Here is a 19,793-nt window from a genome sequence, read left to right as displayed (position 1 = left end):
TCTCTGCTCTAGTGCAGGACGGGTTACCAACTGTCGGAGTTTGGAGTTGGGCCCACTGGAAATCCGGTTTATCAGTTTTTCTTGAACCCTAGGCATTTCTTTTCTAAGAAGCCTAAAGGCAATCCTTAGGCTTCAGTCGCCATCCTCTCACAGGAGACCTAGTTTAGGGCGCTTGTTCATCCTGGGGTTGGGGGTGGGGTGGGGTGGGGGACTACATTTCCCATGACGCACCGCGAACAAACACCGGAACTCGATTTCCCAGAATCCCGCGGGCTTTAGCCCTACCAGACGGTCTTCCTTCGGGGGTTGGAGACTTCGGGGCCAAGATGGCGACAGGAACGGGCAGTAAGTAATTGTGCTGCTCTTGTGTGGAAGGTGTTTGTAGAGCCAAGGCCAGGCGACAGATTTCTGTCACACTCTTAGAGAGTAGGAGCAATGATTTGCCTGAGGGCCCAGGGCCATCAGAGACCTGCGCTCGACCGGCGTTGTGAAGGCCAACGGTTGGGGGCCTAGAAGCGTAGAGTCTTGTGTTTCAGTAAGGCCGCGGAGTTTTGAGAGAAGCACCTCAGGGAGTCCTTGTATGTTTGGGAGCTCCGCGGAGTGAGAGGAAAAAAGGTGCCTCAGAGGCTCGGGCGTGTGGACAGACATGTTGTCCACACAACAGCTATATGGAATGGCCGGCGTCTCAAAGAGTCGTTTTCTGACGAACGTTTGTGAGGCCCGTACTCACAGAGAAATGGGGTATCTTAACCGTGAGCTTTTTCTGCCACTGGGGGAAAATTGCATTTCGTGCATCTCAGCCATTTCCCCCTGTTTCACGGATTGAAAAGGTCTTTTAGGCCCAACAGCTAAAGGCGAGTGGGTGTTCCTGAGAGAAGTAAACAAGTTTATGCTAAGAAGGAGGTGGGGCAGTGCGGGGTGGGGGGGGGGGGGCGTTAGCCCTCGGAATCCTGGGAAATAGCCCTTGCGGCCAAATTGGAATAAACCATTCTTGTTTGGCTACGCCGCGGGGCACGCAGGGTCTTGGTTGCCCCCATCAGGGATCCAGCCTGTGTCTCCTGCAGTGGAAGTGCGGAGTCTTAACCACTGGACCGCCAGGGAAGTACCTGGAATAAAGCATTCTTAAAACTGGGTCTTTGGGGAGAACTGCTCTAAATTAATGACTCTTTAAAAAAAAAAAAAAAATAGAGTAACCATGGCATTTGAAGAAAAAATGTTTTGCCATATACTCAGTGCAGTTCTCATGCAATGAATAGGCATCACCCTAGTGGTGGTGTTTACTAGAGAGGTGAAAATCAAGATTTGGTGATAGTGGCTCACTTTGTCCTTACAGGTTGGGATGTTTTGTGTTAGGCTTTTAGTCCTTCCTTTGGGGCTTAGAATTAGTGTCTCAGTGGTTGTCTCCAAGTCTTCTCTCCTTTCAGAACATAAGCTGCTGAGTACTGGCCCTACAGAGCCATGGTCCATCCGAGAGAAGCTGTGTTTAGCGTCTTCCGTTATGAGGAGTGGAGATCAAAATTGGTAAGGTATCTAGGATGTCTGCTTTCTTGGGTATTAGAAGCGGTCGGGTATTTTTTTTTTATACCGGTGGATTCCAATAGTTAACCTTTAAGCAGCATTTGTTTTTTAACAGCTTTATTGAGATATAGTTCACATACCATAAAATTAACCCAGTATATTCACAGAATTTAGTATATTTGGAATTGTAAGACCATCACTAGAGTCTAATTTTAGAACATTTTAAATACCCCTGAAAGAAGCCTCTTATCCCTTAGCAGTTATTCTACAATCTCTTCTTTACCTCTCTAACATCTCCCCTCCCCCTTCCCCACCAACCACTCATCTACTTTGTCTCCCTATAGATAACTTATTTTGGACATTTCATGTAGATGGAATCATATAGTTTGTGGTTGTCTGTGACTGGCTTCTTTCACTTAGCATAGTGCTTTCAAGGTTCATTCATGTTGGAGTATGTATCAGTACTTTATTCCTTGTTTTTGTTTTTTTTTAATATTATTTGGCTGCATTAGGTCTTAGTTGCAGCATGCGGGATCTTTCGTTGTGGCGCGCGGGCTTAGTTGTCCCGCAGCACGTGGGATCTTAGTTCCCTGACCAGGGATCAAACCCTCGTCCCCTGCATTGGAAGGCAGATTCTTAGCCACTGGACCACCAGAGAAGTCCCCTTTATTCCTTGTTTTGATTAAATAATAGTCCCTTGTGTGGGTATGCCACATTTTGTTTACCATTTGTCAGTTGATGAACATTTGGGTTGTTTCCATTTTTCTGACTATTATAATTAATGCTGCTATGAACATTTGTGTACAAGATTTTGTGCAGACATGTTTCCAGTTGTCTTGAAAGAGTGGAATCGCTAGATCATATTGTAATTCTCTATTTAACTTTTTGAGGAACTGCCAAACTAGAAAGTGGCCCCACTGTTTTACATTCCCACCAGCAATAAATGAGGGCCCCAATTTTTCTGCATGCTTGACAACATTTATTGTTGTCTTTTTTTGTTATAGCTGTACTAGTGAGTATGAAATGGTATCTCATTGTGGTTTTGATTTGCATTTCCCTGATGACCAGTAGTGTTGTTGAGCATGTTTTCATGTTCTTATTGGCCATTTGTATGTCTTTTTTGTAAAAATGTCTGCTCAGATCCCTTGGATTATTTTTCATTTTATTATCGAGTTTTAAGAATTCTTTATATATTCTGGACACAAATCCCTTGTTAGATAGATGATTTGCAAATATTTCTCCTGTTTTGTGTGTTGCCTTTCTTTGGTATTGTTGATATCTGTTGGTATTGTCTACAGCACAAAAGTTTTTAGTTTTGATACGAGTTTATTTTTTCTTCTGTTGTTTGTGCTTTTGGTGTCATAGCTAAGAAACTGTTTACCTCTATATTTTCTTCTAACAGCTTTCGACTCTCCACATTTAGGTCTTTGATCCATTTTGAGTTAATTTTTGTGTAGGTTGTAAAGCAGGAGTCTCTTTTGCATGTAGGTATGCAACTGTCCCAGGACTCAGTATTTGTTGAAAAGATTATTCTTTCCCTATTGAATTGTCTTAGCACTCAGTATTTCTTTTAAGTACCAGAAAATAGGACTCTGTGTGGTTTCCAATCTTTTTTGCTACCAGGACATAAGCTTTCATTTTTAACATTAGTCCTTTTTTTCCCCCCTCTTTTTTCCCTCAGGATCTAAGGACACCTTTTAATTGTCTTAAGTGTTCAGATTACTTAATATACAAATTTGCATTTGTATGGTATAGCTCTACTACTTTAACCATTCAGATGAGTTTACCAAAGCACCATTGCTGGTCACACTTAGCACTTATACAATTTTATGTATTTTTCAAATAAGTTTTCAAAGATGAAACCAGGATCTTCCAGGTAGCAGCTGTTCTCGAGCTGGTAAATCCTGTGACAAAACGAAGCACACTAATTTGGTAAATCTCAGATTGAACTTAAATATAACTCAAATATAAACTGAACTCATTTTTAAACAAAATACCAAGTAAACTGAATTGAAATAGAATCTAATCTGTATATTTTCTTACATTTTTATTAAAAAAATAGTAGAAGAACACTTAAGTAAAACTTTAAAATTTTAAATTGTATTTATATTTTGAGGAGGTCCTTAAGTCATAAGGTTCAAAATTCAAAATGGTTGAGACTTCCCTGGTGGCTCAGTGGTTAAGAATCCGCCTGCCAATGCAGGGGACACGGGTTCGAGCCCTGGTCCAGGAAGATCCCACATGGCGCGGAGCAACTAAGCCTGTGCGCCACAACTACTGAGCCTGCGCTCTAGAGCCCGCGAGCCACAACTACTGAGACCGTGTGCCACAACTACCGAAGACCACGCACCTAGAGCCCGTGCTCCGCAACAAGAGAAGCCACCGCAGTGAGAAGCCTGCGCAGTGCAACGAAGAGTAGCCCCCACTCGCCGCAGCTAGAGAAAGCCCGCGCGCAGCAATGAAGATCCAAAGCAGCCAAAAATAAATGAAGAAATAAATAAAAATTAAAAAAAAAAATGGTACACAGTGTTTTCCTCCCATCACTGTATCTTATCTCCCAGGGTTAGTAGTTTCTTGTGTGTTTCTCTGCCATTAAATTTGTATACATGAACAAATATTTTCTTTTCCCCCCTCTTTTTTAAACACAACTGGTTATTTACTATGCACAGTGTTCTTTACCTTGTCACTGCTGCTTTTTTTTTCTTTAACTTAGTACTGTATCTTATAGATCCTTATATATCTTTATATGAAGATCTAGCTCATTTTTTTTAACAGCTGCATGATATTGTTTTATGCAGTACCATAATTTATTTAACTAGAACTCTGTTGATGGACATTTGCTGATATAAATATAGCCTTGCATGGTTATGTATGAATTGTATCTAAGATAAACTGAAAGTAGAATTATTGAGTCAAAGAATATATACGTTTTTAAAACTTGGTAAGTATTTCAAATTGCCCTACTCAGAGATTTGTTTCAATTTATACACCCATTGGTAATATGTCATAGTACCTGTTTTTCTATGGCCTGGTTCGTAGAATGTGGTGTTATGTATTTTTGATCTTTGACAGTATAAGATCAAACTTTGAAATAGTTCTCGTATTTTTCATTTGCGTCTATCCTATGATGAGTGAAGTTAAATATCTTCTTGTGTTGAAGAGCCACTTGTATTTCCTTTTCTGTAAACTGCTTTTTCCTGTTTTTCTATTTGACTATTAGTCTTTCTCTTTGACTGGGGGAGGGGGGGTGGGGGTGGCTCCTTATATATTAGGGAGATTAGCCATTTGTCTATTTTGAGGTGCATTTTTTTAAACCACTTTGCTATTTGGCTTTGCTTAATGTAATATTTTTACATGAAGAGTTTTAAAATGTAGTTGATTAATAATTTTCTCTTATAGCTCCTGGATTTTGTGACATAATTAGAAAGTTCTTCCCTAGTCTGAGGTTATAAAATAATTCTCCTTTGATTTCTTCTGGTACTTTTATGGTTACATTTTAAAAAATATATAAATCTTTGATTTGGGGGCTTTTCTTGGTATAAAGAAAGGTGTAAATTATGGATCAAACTTTATTTTTTACTGATAGCTATCCACATAACAATGTTAAAGTAAATTTTTTATAAAAGAAAAGAACTCTGAAACCATTATCCCAACACAAAATTCAAAACTTTTTTGTTTTTAAAGTTGTGAAATACTTCAGCCACATAGAAAAGTAGGGAGAATAATGCAGAGTGCCCATGTATCTGGTACCTGGATTTAAGAAATCTTAATATTTTGTCATGTTTCCTTCAGATCTTTTTAAAGAAATAGACACAGTTGAAGCCCCTTCACACTCTTGCATCAAGCCATTTCAGTCTATTTTCATTTTTGCCTGTTTCTTCCTTTGTCTTTATACCTGTAACTTTTTAAAAAGTCATATGAGTGCATCATAGCAGAAAATTGTGTCACCTTTTTTCAGTTAATATTATGTTATAAATACATTCCGTATCACCATATATATTATATTTCATAGTTATTTTTATGGGTTGTTTAGTATTTTCTAGAGGTGAAGTACCGTAAGTTAAACATCCTCTTGCAGGCATTTAGGAAAAACCTAACTGTTCATCAGTCTGGTCAAGTCTACATGGTGCATGCTTCCTGGTGCTTGCTGCTTTTGTTATTTTCTTATATTCCTAAGAGCTGTATTAATAGATCAGAAGATAACTTTTGGGGGGCTGGAATATTTTACAGATTGCTTCCCAAATGACAGATGTTTTCTGAAAGAACCAAGATCAACATAAAAATATTTTCCCAAATGAACAAATGATACTTTACTAGGTCCTAGTAGCGTCACTTCACTCAGGAAATACATCATGCAGGAAAACTGTTTAGCAATGACGCTTTCCCTCTAAAATGACTTTTCAGTAGCTGTGTCATTTTCCATAGTCACATATTCCAGAATATTTCCCAGTGACAATTTTTTACTCCAAAGTTTGTACTCTAAACCTTGAACTCTCAGTATACCTTCTCTCTTTTTTTTTCAATTTGGTATGTGATAAGGCTTTTCTAATTTTGTAGGGTATCAGTTAGCAGAGCAATCAAGCCCTTTGCAGAACCTGGCCGCCCTCCAGACTGGTTCTCTCAAAAAGTAAGTTCCCAAGTAAGCGTTCTTTTAGAGCACTTTTTGAGATGTGAAGTGGGTTCCCTTCCAGGTCCTGCCTTTTTTTTTTTTTTGGTCTTTAAGTATCTCGCTTATTTATTTGTTCTTATGTTTATTTCTTTTTTAAATTTTATTGAAGTATAGTTGACTTACAATGTGTTAATTTCTGCTGTACAGCAAAGTGATTCAGTTATACATACATATATTCTTTTTCATATTCTTTTCCATTATGGTTTACCACAGGATATTGAATATCGTTCCCTGTGCTATACAAAAGCACCTTGTTGTTTATCCATCCTGTATATAATAGTTTGCATCTGCTAATCCCAAACTCCCCATCCTTTCCTCCCCCACACCCCCTTCCCCTTGGTAACCACAAGTCTGTTCTCTATGTCTGTGAATATCATCATTATCCATTCACTTGTCGATGGATATTTAGGTTGTTTCCATGTCTTAGCTTGGCTATTGTAAATAGTGCTGCTATGAACATAGGGTTGCATGTATCTTTTCAAATTATAGTTTTGTCTGGGTATATGCTCTGGAGTGGGATTGCTGGATCATATGGTAGTTTTATTTTTTGTTTTTTGAGGAATCTCTGTGCTGTTTTCTACAGTGGCTGCACCAATTTACATTCCCACCAACAGTGTTAGAGGGTTCTCTTTTTTTCCACACCCTCTCCAACATTTATTATTTGTAGACTTTTTAATGATGGCCATTCTGACCAGTGTGACCAGGTCCTGCCCTTTTAATCACAAGGCTTTTGTACCATGAAGAATAGTTTGAAAATACTTTTCCTTTTTCTCAATATTTGCTGATCCATCCATGTATGCCCACACTATTACAAATATTCTTGTCAGTGTAGCATAACAGTTAAAAGGCCAGTCTTGTACATTAGATGGATCTGGGTTTAATATGACTCCACTTGAAAACTTTGAACCATGAGCCTCAGTTTTCTGATTTGTAAAATAGGGATAAAAGTTGATTCAGGATTGTTGAAAATATTTAGTTGAGGTAATACCTAGAAAGCATTTAGCACAGTGCCTTGCATACGGTAACTACTCAGTAGATATTAAATATAAATATTGGCTCTTAGCTTGTCTTTCCTCAAATAGACAAACTCCAGGCCAGAAGACTTCCTTTTCTGTGTTATGGTATTGATTATTTTGAACTAATTTGATTGCAAAGTAATTTGTCCTCCTAGAAGCTACTCCTACCTTAAATATAGCTCCCCTGTCTAAACCTTAGTCTAATATGTTGAACTTTGAAAGGTCATTCCTTTTCAGGCTTGCTCATCATATTTTCACTTTTTTCCATAGCATTGTGCTTCCCAGTACTCAGAGCTCCTAGAGACCACTGAGACCCCAAAGTGAGTACAAAGCCAAGCACTTGAGCCAAATCTCTTTAGTAGAGAATATTTACTGTGGAAGTCTGGTTTTTTTATCTGTTTATATCATGGTGTGATAAAAGTTAGACATTATCTCTGGTTAGAAGGTGGAGAAGGCTCAAAGAAAGCAAGTGAGAGTAGGAAAAAATGTTCTCTTATTCAAGTGTGTGTCTGGTCTTTTTTTTGTTTTTGTTTGTTTTTTAAATTTTTGCATAGACGGAAACGGGGTGAAAAGGGAGAAGTGGTAGAAACTGTTGAAGATGTCATTGTTCGGAAACTGACTGCTGAGCGAGTTGAGGAACTAAAGAAAGTGATAAAGGAAACCCAGGAAAAATATAGGTACTTATCAGAGAATGCAAAATGGTTGGGAGAGACAAATCGGGCTGGCTTATACTAGTCAGAATTTTTTAAATAGATTAAAAAACCCAGTCTACCTACCTCTCATCCTACAGACGGCTGAAAAGAGATGCAGAACTAATTCAAGCTGGGCACATGGACAGCAGACTGGATGAGCTTTGCAATGACATTGCGATGTGGGTTATATTATACTGTTCTTCCATCTGTACTCCTTTTTCTCTTTTTACCCTCTTTACTTCTTAAGTAATCTGGCTTATTTCCTACATCTGCCATCCCTTTAGACTTGAGAGATTCTGGAAAGGGAAAGCTGCAGAGTGTCCTGGTGGCTGGGAGGGGGTAGTGAGTCCTAGAAGGTAATGTGATAGAATATTTCAGTGTGAGAACATAACTTAGTTCTAACTTAAAAGTGGCTCTAGTTTGCCTGGGTAAAGAACTGGTAGTTAGTATACTCAAAACTCCCTATTTTGCTGATAAAGATTTATTTTTTAGATTTTTCCTCTAGAAAGTGCTAGCCTGGCAAAAAAATTTCCTTGTGAGGGCACTGTGAAGAAGCTACAGCCGGCTAGAATCTAACCCTTATTTTCCTCTTTAGGAAAAAGAAATTGGAGGAAGAGGAGGCTGAAGTAAAGAGGAAGGCTACGGATGCGGCTTATCAGGGTAAGGTGAACCTAGTGACTCTGTTCAACAATTTGACTATACACTACTGCATGACGATGACAGTTGAAGACTGTTAACACAGAATCTACTAATTCCAATTGCACGCTTTTCTCTGTCATCCTCTCTTTTACCAGAATAAAAACGTCTCTTTATGTCCAGGAAGAAACTCTTAGAAAGTGAGCTCTGCTGAGATCTCATAGACCTTGTGTTCTTTTAAGACACAAAAGCCTGATAATAACATATTGAACATAAACAAGGTTTTAGAAGTCAAAGCCTGTAAAAAGATTGAGAATAACTTAGTCATTGGATAAGGGGAAGAACTTAAGCATTTGTAATTCTAGGAATACATGCTTTGAGCCATTGAGGTCTTTTCCTCTTGTTAAAAGCAGAATCTTCAGTTGTTGAAGAGGATATTGAGGGATGTTTAAACTACTTTCCTACAACAAGGACCTTTAGGGTACACAAGTTTGCTTAGGGTGAGAATTGCTCATAGGAAAAATTAGGCTAAAAACTTGTAAAGAAAGCTTTCTAATCCAGATTCTTAATGCTGCCTTAGTAATGTAACATCCCTATTTGTCCTTTATTATATAATAGCAGAGTCTAGCTTTATTTATTTAATCTTGAAGACAGAAATTGTTCTTTTGTATGTTCTAGCCCGTCAAGCAGTAAAAACACCCCCTCGGAGGTTACCTACTGTGATGGTTCGCTCTCCTATAGATTCTGCCTCCCCAGGAGGTGATTATCCACTTGCCGACTTGACTGCAACCACTATGGAAGAGGCCACCTCTGGGGTGAGTATATTTCCATCCACAGGAATCGATCAGCAAAGGGGCAGTAAGCCAGCAGAGAGCTGAGTGATGAGGAAACCACTTTTGGCTTAGAGGCAATTTCCTCTCTTGGTCTGAATGCTAAAGACATAATTTACCATGTTCTGTGCTCTAAGGTAAGAATGGACCTAAAAACATTGAAGCTTTTGACATTTTTAGAGATAAGTAAAAGGCTAACTTAAGGAATTACTTGTAAGTGTACTGGTCTTACGAAATTCCTGCTGAAATATAGGGTGATTTCTATGTAAATATAATATTAGTAGTGGGTAAGGAGTTTATAAAAGGCAAGTTGGGTGGAATGGTTGAGTCACTTTGGGTTTGAGTGAGTAGAAGAGAAAAAATTGTGGGGAAGAAAGGTGTGGTTGAGAGCAAGACGGGTAGAGGGTTTCTGGGCAGTTCCACTCAGGACTAATAAAGTAATAGGTAGACACACTAACCCATCCAGATTAGTAGGGAACCTTCCTGAGTTTGAGAAGTCAGATAAAGGTTCTCTGTTGTCTCTTAGGTAACCCCTGGGACTTTGCCGAGTACCCCAGTCACCTCGTTTCCTGGAATTCCTGACACCCTTCCTCCAGGCTCTGCACCCTTAGAAGCCCCCATGACCCCAGTAACAGATGATTCACCCCAGAAAAAGATGCTTGGACAGAAAGCAACTCCACCCCCCTCCCCTCTGCTGTCAGAGCTCTTGAAGAAGGGCAGCCTCCTGCCTACTAGCCCCAGACTGGTATGGAGTCTTCTGTGGGTGTTTGAGAGCTGTGGTGATTAAGTAATTTGGAAGGGAGTGCCTGGGACCTAAAATATAACATGGAAAAAAAGTTCAAAAGAGGAAGAGCTCTCCTAGTTAAATGTTAATTTAAAAACAAAACAAAACAAAATAGTTGATAGTATCCTTGGGTCCTGAGGTATCTGAAACCATAATTATTTTGGTTCTCTTCTCCAGAGAACTCTTGTCAATAAGTTTTGAAAATCAGAGTTTCCCTTGGGTCTGAAATCATTTTCTTTGGATATTAACTTTTAGTTTCATGAAGTTTGGCCAACTGCTGGAGCTTTTTTGGGAAGTGGTAATAAAGGAAAGCTTGAGTGTAGCCTTCACCTCTATTCTTCCCTGGTAGGTCAATGAGAGTGAAATGGCTGTGGCTTCTGGCCACCTGAACAGTACAGGTGTCCTCCTGGAGGTAGGCGGGGTCCTTCCCATGATACATGGTGGGGAGACGCAGCAAACACCCAACACTGTTGCAGCCTCCCCAGCTGCCTCAGGTAAGTCACTACTTTTCCGTTGTCGACTTTATTTTAGAGATGTTGAACATGGCATTGACTGCCCTTGGTTTCTAGCCTTTGTTATTAAGCAACTGTGAATCCTAGATTTAAAGCCCAACCTTGGAGCTACTTTACCTGTTAAACCACATGGTGCTCGAAATTGTAAATCCATTTCATCTTCAAAATACTGATTGTCCTGGATGACCACAGCATAGATACTGATTGAGAGGAATAGTGAAGTTAATGGTGAAGGTGCAAAAATCACAGAAGGGTGCTAGGGATACCTGAGACTATAGCATAGGCAGACAAGATTTGGAACTAGAACACTAGACTTAAAGAGTCTGAGGCCTGCCACATACTGGTTTTGTGACCTTGGATAGGTAACTTAATTCTTGAGCCTCAGTTTCCTCTTTTATTAATTGCAATATATATACTTCACAAGGATGTAGTGAGAATTAAATGAGGTAGAAAATGTAAAGAAAAAAGAGTTTTAAAAAATGCCAAACATTCGATTTTGGTATTTGAGTGGTGTTAAATTTGGGTGGTTTATAGCATGCTTAACTTCAGTAGAAGGGACAGATTTATTCATACCTTTTTTTTTTAATTACCACTCATTTTTCATGTGAGTTGTGTATTCTAGTGCTTTGAGTCATTCCTAACTTGGCAGAAGATCTTAAGTAAGGTTTGAAAAAATAAGGATATAGATAATGAGCTTATTTAACACAGGAGTTACTTTCATCCTTTGAGACTAAAAATTTTCTTGGTTGAGTCTTAAAGTGGCTACTGTTTGCTTCTTGCTTATGTGCTTTCTTCTTACCTCGTTTGTGTACCTCTTTGTCTGTTAGGTGCTCCCACTCTTTCCCGGCTTTTAGAAGCTGGTCCTACACAGTTCACCACACCTCTTGCTTCCTTCACTACTGTTGCCAGTGAACCTCCAGTTAAAATTGTGCCACCCCCTGTAGAATCTGTGTCCCAGGCTACCATTGTCATGATGCCTGCGCTGCCAGCACCATCCTCTGCTCCGGCTGTCTCCACTTCTGAGAGTGTAGCTCCAGGTGCGTCCTTGACCCACACCCTGAGCAGCAACTAGATCCAAAATTTCATTTTGAGCTTCAGTTAGAGAAAGGTGACCAAGAGCATCAGCTTCTGTTCTCTGTGGACATGTGCCGTCTTTATTCTTACAAAAACAAGGATGTGAGAAGAAGTGGGTGGGCATTTATGTGTTGGGGCAAAAGGGCTAAGTGTACATATATGAATGGGCTTGAGAATGTGTTTTCACCTTTCTAGATAAAACTGAGGAGAAGAAAACATAGGCAGATGTAAGATAACTTTTATTGAGCTTAAGTGTATGGGTGCTTGACATCTGTCCACAGCATTGGTGTGATCTCCAGGTGGGCAGTTGGTACCAAATAAGCTTCTGAGATGGTTTTCTTTTCCTGTTATTCAGTGAGTCAGCCTGACACCTGTGTTCCCATGGAGGCTGTGGGGGATCCACATACTGTGACTGTCTCCATGGATAGCAGTGAAATCTCCATGATCATTAATTCTATCAAAGAAGAGTGTTTCCGGTCAGGGGTAGCAGAGGCCCCTGGAGGATCAAAGGCTCCTAGCATTGATGGGAAGGAAGATTTAGATCTGGCTGAGAAGATGGATATTGCTGTGTCTTACACAGGTGAAGAGCTGGACTTTGAGACTGTTGGGGACATCATTGCCATCATTGAGGACAAGGTAACTATTCAGCAAAGCCCCAAAGAATGTCTCATGGGTCCTACATAGGCTTCTCTCCTCAGCCTCTCCTTGCTTCTTGTAGTAAGAATTACATAAACAAACAACTCTCCTGCTTCTTCCCATCTCCATCTCTGTAGTCCCAGAGCCCTTTGATGCTGACATACTAGTCATCTACCCAGCCTTTCCTGTGTTACTGGTTTGCACCAGACAGGTACCTGTCCATTGGTTGCTTCTGCTACATGGAGAAGATGGAGAGAGAAGCTGCAGATTCAGGCCATCTCATTTGGTGCTAATGAATTGAGGGGCTTGGGCTTCTTTTTGTGACTTCAACAGTGTATGTATTATGGGACAGGTAGATGATCATCCTGAAGTGCTGGATGTGGCAGCAGTGGAAGCAGCACTGTCATTCTGTGAAGAGAATGACGATCCCCAATCCCTGCCTGGCCCCTGGGAGCACCCTATCCAGCAGGAACGGGACAAGCCAGTACCTCTCCCTGCACCAGAGATGACGGTCAAGCAAGAGAGGCTGGACTTTGAAGAAACAGAAAGCAAAGGAATCCATGAACTGGTGGACATCAGGGAACCCAGTGTTGAGATCAAAATGGAACCTGCAGAACCAGAGCAAGGCATTTCAGGGGCTGAAATAGTATCTGGAGTTGTTCCAGCCACGAGTATGGAGCCACCAGAACTCAGGAGTCAGGACTTAGATGAGGAACCCAGAAGTACTGCAACTGGAGAAATTACTATAGCAGATGCTTCCAGTAGGAGAGGCGATGAAACTCCAATTACAACAGTGAAGACAGAGGTATTTAAGATCGGGGGCTTGGGGGATGGGGGCGGGGGGTGGAGGGTTATATCTTAGGTAAGAAGTGACATTTTAGGCCTTTGGTGTTCCTGTTGCATGCCTGAGTTCTGACATGTTGATGTGTCCAAAGCCCATAGGTATGATCAGTGCTATATATACTTACCCTGTTCTATTAAGGTGACCATTAGAATCATATTACATGGGTAGGAGGACTTAGAATTTCTTGTATAGTCTCATTATCATTGAAGAATAATGTGTAAGCTGTAGTGATTTACCAGGACTTAAGGTATTTGTTCTTTTTGGTCTTCAGGCATCCCCTGAAAGCATGTTGTCTCCATCACATGGCTCAAATCCCATTGAAGATCCTTTAGAGTCAGAGACTCAGCACAAGTTTGAAATGTCAGGTAAATAATAAAGCCAGGAAATATGTACTCTATAACTAACTTTAAATCATTTGCTTTGGCTTCTGAGGGCTTTGTGGGTTGTGGGCAAGTAGAGGAGGTAGAATAGGTCAGCATGGAAAGGAGAGCTGCAGGGGACTATTGTCCGTAGGAAGGGGAAGGCTAAGGTGGAAAAATCTTCAGGTAGTCTTTCTCTCCTCTGCAGACTCATTGAAAGAAGAATCAGGGACTATTTTTGGAAGCCAGATAAAGGTATTTCAGATTTTTCTTTATTCCTCTTGCTGTGTGACTAGATTTCCCTATAGCACTACCTTTTTAATGAATTTCAGTAAACTCGCATCATTATTCTCTGAGATGAGACTGGTTAAGGAGTTGCATGGGGAAAAGCTGCAGTGGACAGTTAGGCATAGTGGGAGTACTATGGCAACAGGTGCTTCCTATTTGAAAGAGTTTGTGAATATCACACAGACCTTTCTTTGCATATAATGCACAAAGAAGCTTTGATACATCCAGAGTGATTTGGAGTGAGTAGGGATATCAGAGCCAGGGAGAGCATATAGAAATCAGATTATTAATTATACTATTCAGAGAAAGTCATCCAAAGTTTTCTTATTAGAATTACTAAAGCAGTAGTAACAAACAGACTTAATGCGATGTGAGCTTGCTCCATCAGATGAGACACACAATAAAAACTATTTTTGATAACTTTGTACCCAGGGTCAGAGTTCCTCTCAAGAGCAAGGGGAAAGAAGGAACGCCTCTTAGCTTAGTCTTAAGTAAGTAGCTTTTTTTTTCTTCCTTTTAAAAAGATCCTGGGTCTTATTCTTTGTCCAGGTTCTAAGTTACTTGATCAGTCAGTATCTGTAAGTAGATGGTAGTATAAGTGATAGAGGGCTCAGGCAGGAAACAGTGTGAGGTTATTTTCTAGAACTGATCTAACCCAAAAGACAGATCATGTTTAATGATGCTTTGCTGGATAGCTTTGCTCTCCTTTCCATTTGTTGACTGGAGCACACTATGTCTAAGGATGCCCCAGGTGAGGATGAGGAGGAAGATGGAGTCAGTGAAGCGGCCAGCCTAGAGGAGCCTAAGGAAGAAGATCAAGGAGAAGGCTATTTGTCAGAAATGGATAATGAGCCCCCTGTGAGTGAGAGTGATGATGGCTTTAGCATACACAATGCTACGCTGCAGTCCCACACACTGGCAGACTCCATCCCCAGCAGCCCTGCTTCTTCACAGTTGTGAGTATCTGCGATTCTTTCTTTGAGGTCAAGGCAGTGAAGGTGAGAAGTAGGAGAGGATCTTTTCTTTAGTCTTACTTTTTCATCTTCTGTTTCTTGGCCTGGAACAAACATCTGACAAGAAATAATTAGGACTCTTTTTTGTTTTTTTTTTTTTTGGACTTATGCCAAGTGGGACTCCCATATTTCTTTTATTTCAGCTCTGTCTGTAGTGAGGATCAGGAAGCTATTCAGGCACAGAAAATCTGGAAGAAAGCCATCATGCTTGTATGGAGAGCTGCAGCTAATCATAGGTGAGTGGGCTTTACCAAGTAGTAGGAACATTTTCTCCTGCTCCTCCTCATTGTTGGTAATTAGAAAAAAGTCTGAGTACGCTTATACAGGACTAATGGCATTGGCTCTTACAACCTTCAGCCGCTTAGATCAAGTTCCCTCACCTGTGCTTCTTGGAGGATAAGTCAGTAATTGCACCACATTCTTTTTGGACAGGTATGCCAATGTCTTCCTGCAGCCTGTTACAGATGACATAGCACCTGGCTACCACAGCATTGTACAGAGGTAAGCCATGATCCATTCAGCATGCTGACTAGGCCTGAATTGTAAGTTGTCCAGTCTTAGTGGACTTTTGCTTTAGACAGAAAGTTTAAAGCAGATGTTTTTGATGTAAGTATGACCAAGTGCTAAACTAATTATTTCACTGACTGGATCACTGAGTCTAAAAGAATTAACCCCCTTTATTACCTTTCTCAGTACTTATTATACTGGCTGAATTTGATTTTGGGGTTAAGTACTTGTTTTAGGGCTTGGTGTTTGAGTCCTGGCAGCTGGGACTAAAGGTATAAGGAAATGCATACGGTAATAATATATTCGGAGATCCAGTGGAGTCCTTTTCCCCTCTATGCTCCCATTTCCCCCTGCTCTGTTTTTTAGGCCTATGGATTTGTCAACTATTAAGAAAAACATTGAAAATGGACTGATCCGCAGCACAGCTGAATTTCAGCGTGACATTATGCTGATGTTCCAGAATGCTGTGATGTATAATAGCTCAGACCACGATGTCTATCACATGGCAGTAGAAATGCAGCGAGATGTCTTGGAGCAGATCCAGGTACTTTGAGGATCCTGAGAATTTTAAAATACTCAAGAGAAGGATTTGTATTGATGTTAGGAAGGGGTGTTGTGGTTTTTGCTTGGAATAGCCATCAGGGACACAGGAAGATACAATTTTGTTCTTGCTGGATTCATGTTGGTTTTCTCATGTTGGTTTGGTAAAAGAGTTGTGAGAGAATATTCTGCCTTTCTTGGGAAAATATCTTGTTTCCTGAAGTTTTTTAATAAAATTTTTGTAAAATGGTGAATGTGTATTTTTAAGTGATATGAATTATGTACATGGTAGACAATCCTTTTCATTGCAGGGAACCTACTTCTGTAGTTACATTCTGTAGTTACATTACCAGGCACCCTTTGGGATATTGAACTTGGAGGGATGTTGTCTATCTCTGCAGAGTCTGCCAAACTACTTAAATTGCTTACTGATTACTTAAATTGCTTCGGTTCATCTAGTTTTATTCTCTCTCATTCTCATTCTTAGAGCATAGAGATTTGTTTTTTAGGGTTTTTTTAAAAATTGAAATATAGTTAATTTACAGTGTTGTGTTGGTCTCAAGTGGGCAGCAAAGTGATTCAGTTTTATATCTATTGGGTTGGCTAAAAAGTTTGTTCAGGTTTTTCAGATAACATTTTACAGAAAAAAATCCAAACGAACTTTTTGGCCAACCCAATTTTTTATGTATATTCTTTTCAGATTCTTTTCCATTATAGGCTATTACAAGATACTGAGTATAATTCCCTGTGCTATAGAGTAAGAGCATAGAGATTTTGATGCTATATTATAACAACAACAAAAAATTAGAGCTATTTGGCATTTTCCGATTCCTTAGCATGCACAACTAGAATTAAAATCTAATGTGCTAAAACTCCTAATCATTCAAGACGTATTTGAATGCTGTTTGCAGAACAGTACTGTACTCCTATTTACAAAGCCTAAGGTGTCTTCATTCTTCCTTGATGGATCAGGTCTCTAGGGCCAACTCTGTTTCTTCTCCCTACAGCAATTCCTGGCCACACAGTTGATTATGCAGACATCTGAGTCTGGGATCAGTGCTAAAAGTCTTCGAGGGAGAGATTCTACCCGCAAACAGGATTCTTCAGAGAAGGTGAGGAGACCAAGGAAGAGCCTGTGTGCCAGTGTTCCAGTGATAGAAGTTTGAAGCATCCAAGGAACCTTATGTTACTACTTGGTACTTCCAGGCTTCTACATTCCAATGGTATACAGACATAAAGATTTTTAAATGGTAGTTGTTTGCTCCCATCCAAACACTGAAGAAACCTGCTGTGACTGGAAGACCCAGTCACATGGGAGAAATTGTGAGCTGAGTGCATGAATTATTATCTCCTCTCGGAGAGTGCTCACAAGGTGGGAGAAATGACTTAGCTTGCAGCATTTGGGGACCATCAGTTCCTATTCCAGAGGCATAATGGCCAGATTGCTTTTGGATCTCTTTCCTCTTATTCTTGAGTTTAAAAATTTTTGTCTTTGTGTGTGTGGTGCTTGTGTCTCTGTCCTGAGGTTTGGGGTGCTTGCAGCTGAGAGTTTCCGTGGAACCTGATCAGTGTTTGTTTGTCCTCTAACAGGACAGTGTCCCCATGGGCTCTCCTGCCTTCCTTCTCTCTCTCTTTGTAAGTATTGAATGGCTGCAAGGGGTGGTGTTGCCACAGAGATTCTCAGCTCTTGCTGGGGGTGGGTGGCAGAGGGAAATCGAACATGCAGACTGTGGCAATGTCTTAAACTTCTGTTTATTCAAGTCATTGAATAAGAAACTCTCTCTTCTGCACTCCTGTCTTTCTGCATGTGTGTGTGTGTGGGCTGGGTAGGGACTATTTATGACTTCACTGAGCTGAAATGAGGGATTATTGGTAAGGATCTAGGATGCACCTGCTCCTCATTTCTTGACTGCACCTTTTGACAGTTCTTTTCTTACAAACAGAAGATTGCTCAGAGCAGCAACTGCTAGCTGGCTTTTTAAAAGTGTTCCTCATACCTACAGATACTCAGTACATGGGTTTTTTCTTTTCCCCTAATATTAAGTTGCAAGAGTGATGACTGATACACAAACATACAGTAAAATTTAAGATAAAGATCTCAGTAACAGTGACCACTACATACAGTAGTGGCTGGTGGAATTAGAGATAAACTTAGTAAAGCTAGCCTAAAGACTTCTATTCTTTTCCTCTGTGATTTGAACAATACTCTGACTCTCTGTTGTTCATTACGAGGCACTAAGTCATGATGTAATGGAAGGATATCAGCCTAGAAAACCACATGATCTTAAAACTCTGGATTATCTCTTGGAGCTTTGTTTTCCTCATCTGTGTGATGGAGGTAATATAATGAGGTGCCTGTCCAGCGTACCTCACAGGGATGTTGTGAGGATAAAATGGCTTGAAAAAAAAAGGAAGTGTTATACAAATACAAGGGTGGTATTTTTATACTTACTGTTGCCTCAAAGGCAACTTGTGTTCATGAGCTCTAAGAATTTTAGAGTCCTTGCATGTTAGAAATGTAAAAATGGCCTGGCCCAGCAAAAGTGTTCACTAGCTCATCTTACCTACAGGCCTTAGTCTGTACCACAGACAGAACACTGTAATCTCCGTTCTTTCCTACTGGCCTGCAACAGTGACTCTGGATCCCCAAGCAATTGGCTGGTTGTTGCAAGGCTGGTTAATAGAATCTTTTATCTATTGAAGACAGCAAAGTATTGCACAAGAGGAAGGAGCTGGGCTGCAGGGAGAGAGCAGCAGATGGAAAGAAGCCTTCTGATTGTCCTGATCTCATGGAAAACAACTCAGGAGGTGCTAGGGAACTAGTGCCAGGGTCAGTCTGCAGGAAAGGCCTTTCTTATAGGGATCAACAGCTGGACAGGTATGTTAGCCAAGAATCTCACTATCCACTGCCCTTTCTGACTCTCCCACCCATCTTTTACTCTTCCTGTTCCTTTGCACATGATTTGGGGCCTGGGTGGGATGACTCATAGTCATTCTGTGGGACCCCAGGTGAACTCCAGTGACCTCTATGGTGGGCAGAAGCAAGGTACTCTGTCCTACATTTCCTCTCACACACTACTACCAGGTGCTTTTTAGCCCACTCTGTGGGAAGACAGATAAATGCCCCTCATTTCCTGGATTTTTCTGCTGATTCTCCCCCTTCTTCCCCCAAAAAACCAAATCCCCAGCATTCTTGTTGCACCTTTTCTCTTACCTCATAGCTAACTCACTTATGCTCCGTTTCTTTGTCTGCCTGTCATCTAGGATGGGGGAACCAGGGGGCGCCGCTGTGCCATTGAAGCAGATATGAAGATGAAAAAGTGAAGCCTCAGAGTATCTGCACTGAGCTGAACATGAAATAGAAGTAAAGATAGAGCTTGGGCTTGTGGAAGTTCCAGAAGTGTAAGTTACAGAAGAGGAGGTGTCTGGGCCACATGACATGAGCTGGAAAAATCTCTCTCAGAGAGTTGGAGTAGCACAATTGCCTGTTTTAGGGCAAAAATCATGGGATGTGTTAATGTCCTGATGTGTTGCTAGCAGATTGTAGCTAGTTTGTACTGTCTTGTGAAGTGTACAGACTTAAAAAAAAAAAAAAATCTGTGAAGTGTATGTGTACACAATAAACTCTGAAAGAAAAGAAAACTAGCCTTTGGTGTGTTCTTTGAGTGTGTGAATGTGTGTGTGAAACTTGTGATTTCTTCTATATGGAAACTTCTGTCATTTGTGGGAATGAGATTGTTGGGGGGAAAGTGGTCTTATAATATGAACTGTTCTACTACAGGTCAGAGAAGGTAAGTAACCAAGATTGAGTTTATAATGTTTAAAAGTACTGCATTGTGCCGTAAGTACTGCCTTATTCATCCTTTCTTCAATGT

General features: G+C 40.4%; 1 protein-coding gene across 2 annotated transcripts; it reads left to right on the top strand.

The window, feature by feature from the left end:
- Positions 1–298: 298 nt before the first annotated feature.
- On the top strand, positions 299–19,560 carry LOC133090948 (bromodomain-containing protein 8). 2 transcript variants are annotated; one of them, XM_061189640.1, is made up of 22 exons: positions 299–345; positions 1,425–1,521; positions 6,076–6,145; positions 7,474–7,523; positions 7,758–7,880; positions 7,994–8,074; positions 8,491–8,555; positions 9,210–9,346; positions 9,888–10,106; positions 10,495–10,639; positions 11,485–11,694; positions 12,087–12,367; positions 12,720–13,172; positions 13,483–13,576; positions 13,779–13,825; positions 14,600–14,814; positions 15,015–15,107; positions 15,304–15,372; positions 15,745–15,922; positions 16,926–17,030; positions 17,509–17,553; positions 19,183–19,560. In XM_061189640.1, the coding sequence occupies exons 1-22, from the start codon at positions 327–329 to the stop codon at positions 19,240–19,242; spliced, it is 2,856 nt and encodes a 951-aa protein (XP_061045623.1). In that variant the 5' UTR covers positions 299–326; the 3' UTR covers positions 19,243–19,560. The 2 variants fall into 2 exon arrangements, with proteins under 2 accessions (XP_061045623.1, XP_061045624.1); XM_061189641.1 differs by lacking the exon at positions 9,888–10,106.
- Positions 19,561–19,793: the final 233 nt, after the last annotated feature.

This window comes from Eubalaena glacialis, chromosome 4 (assembly GCF_028564815.1).
Source record: "Eubalaena glacialis isolate mEubGla1 chromosome 4, mEubGla1.1.hap2.+ XY, whole genome shotgun sequence".
NCBI classification, from domain to species: Eukaryota; Metazoa; Chordata; class Mammalia; order Artiodactyla; family Balaenidae; genus Eubalaena; species Eubalaena glacialis.
Note: the sequence above shows the minus strand (reverse complement) of the source record. Positions and strands in the feature narration are given on the sequence as shown.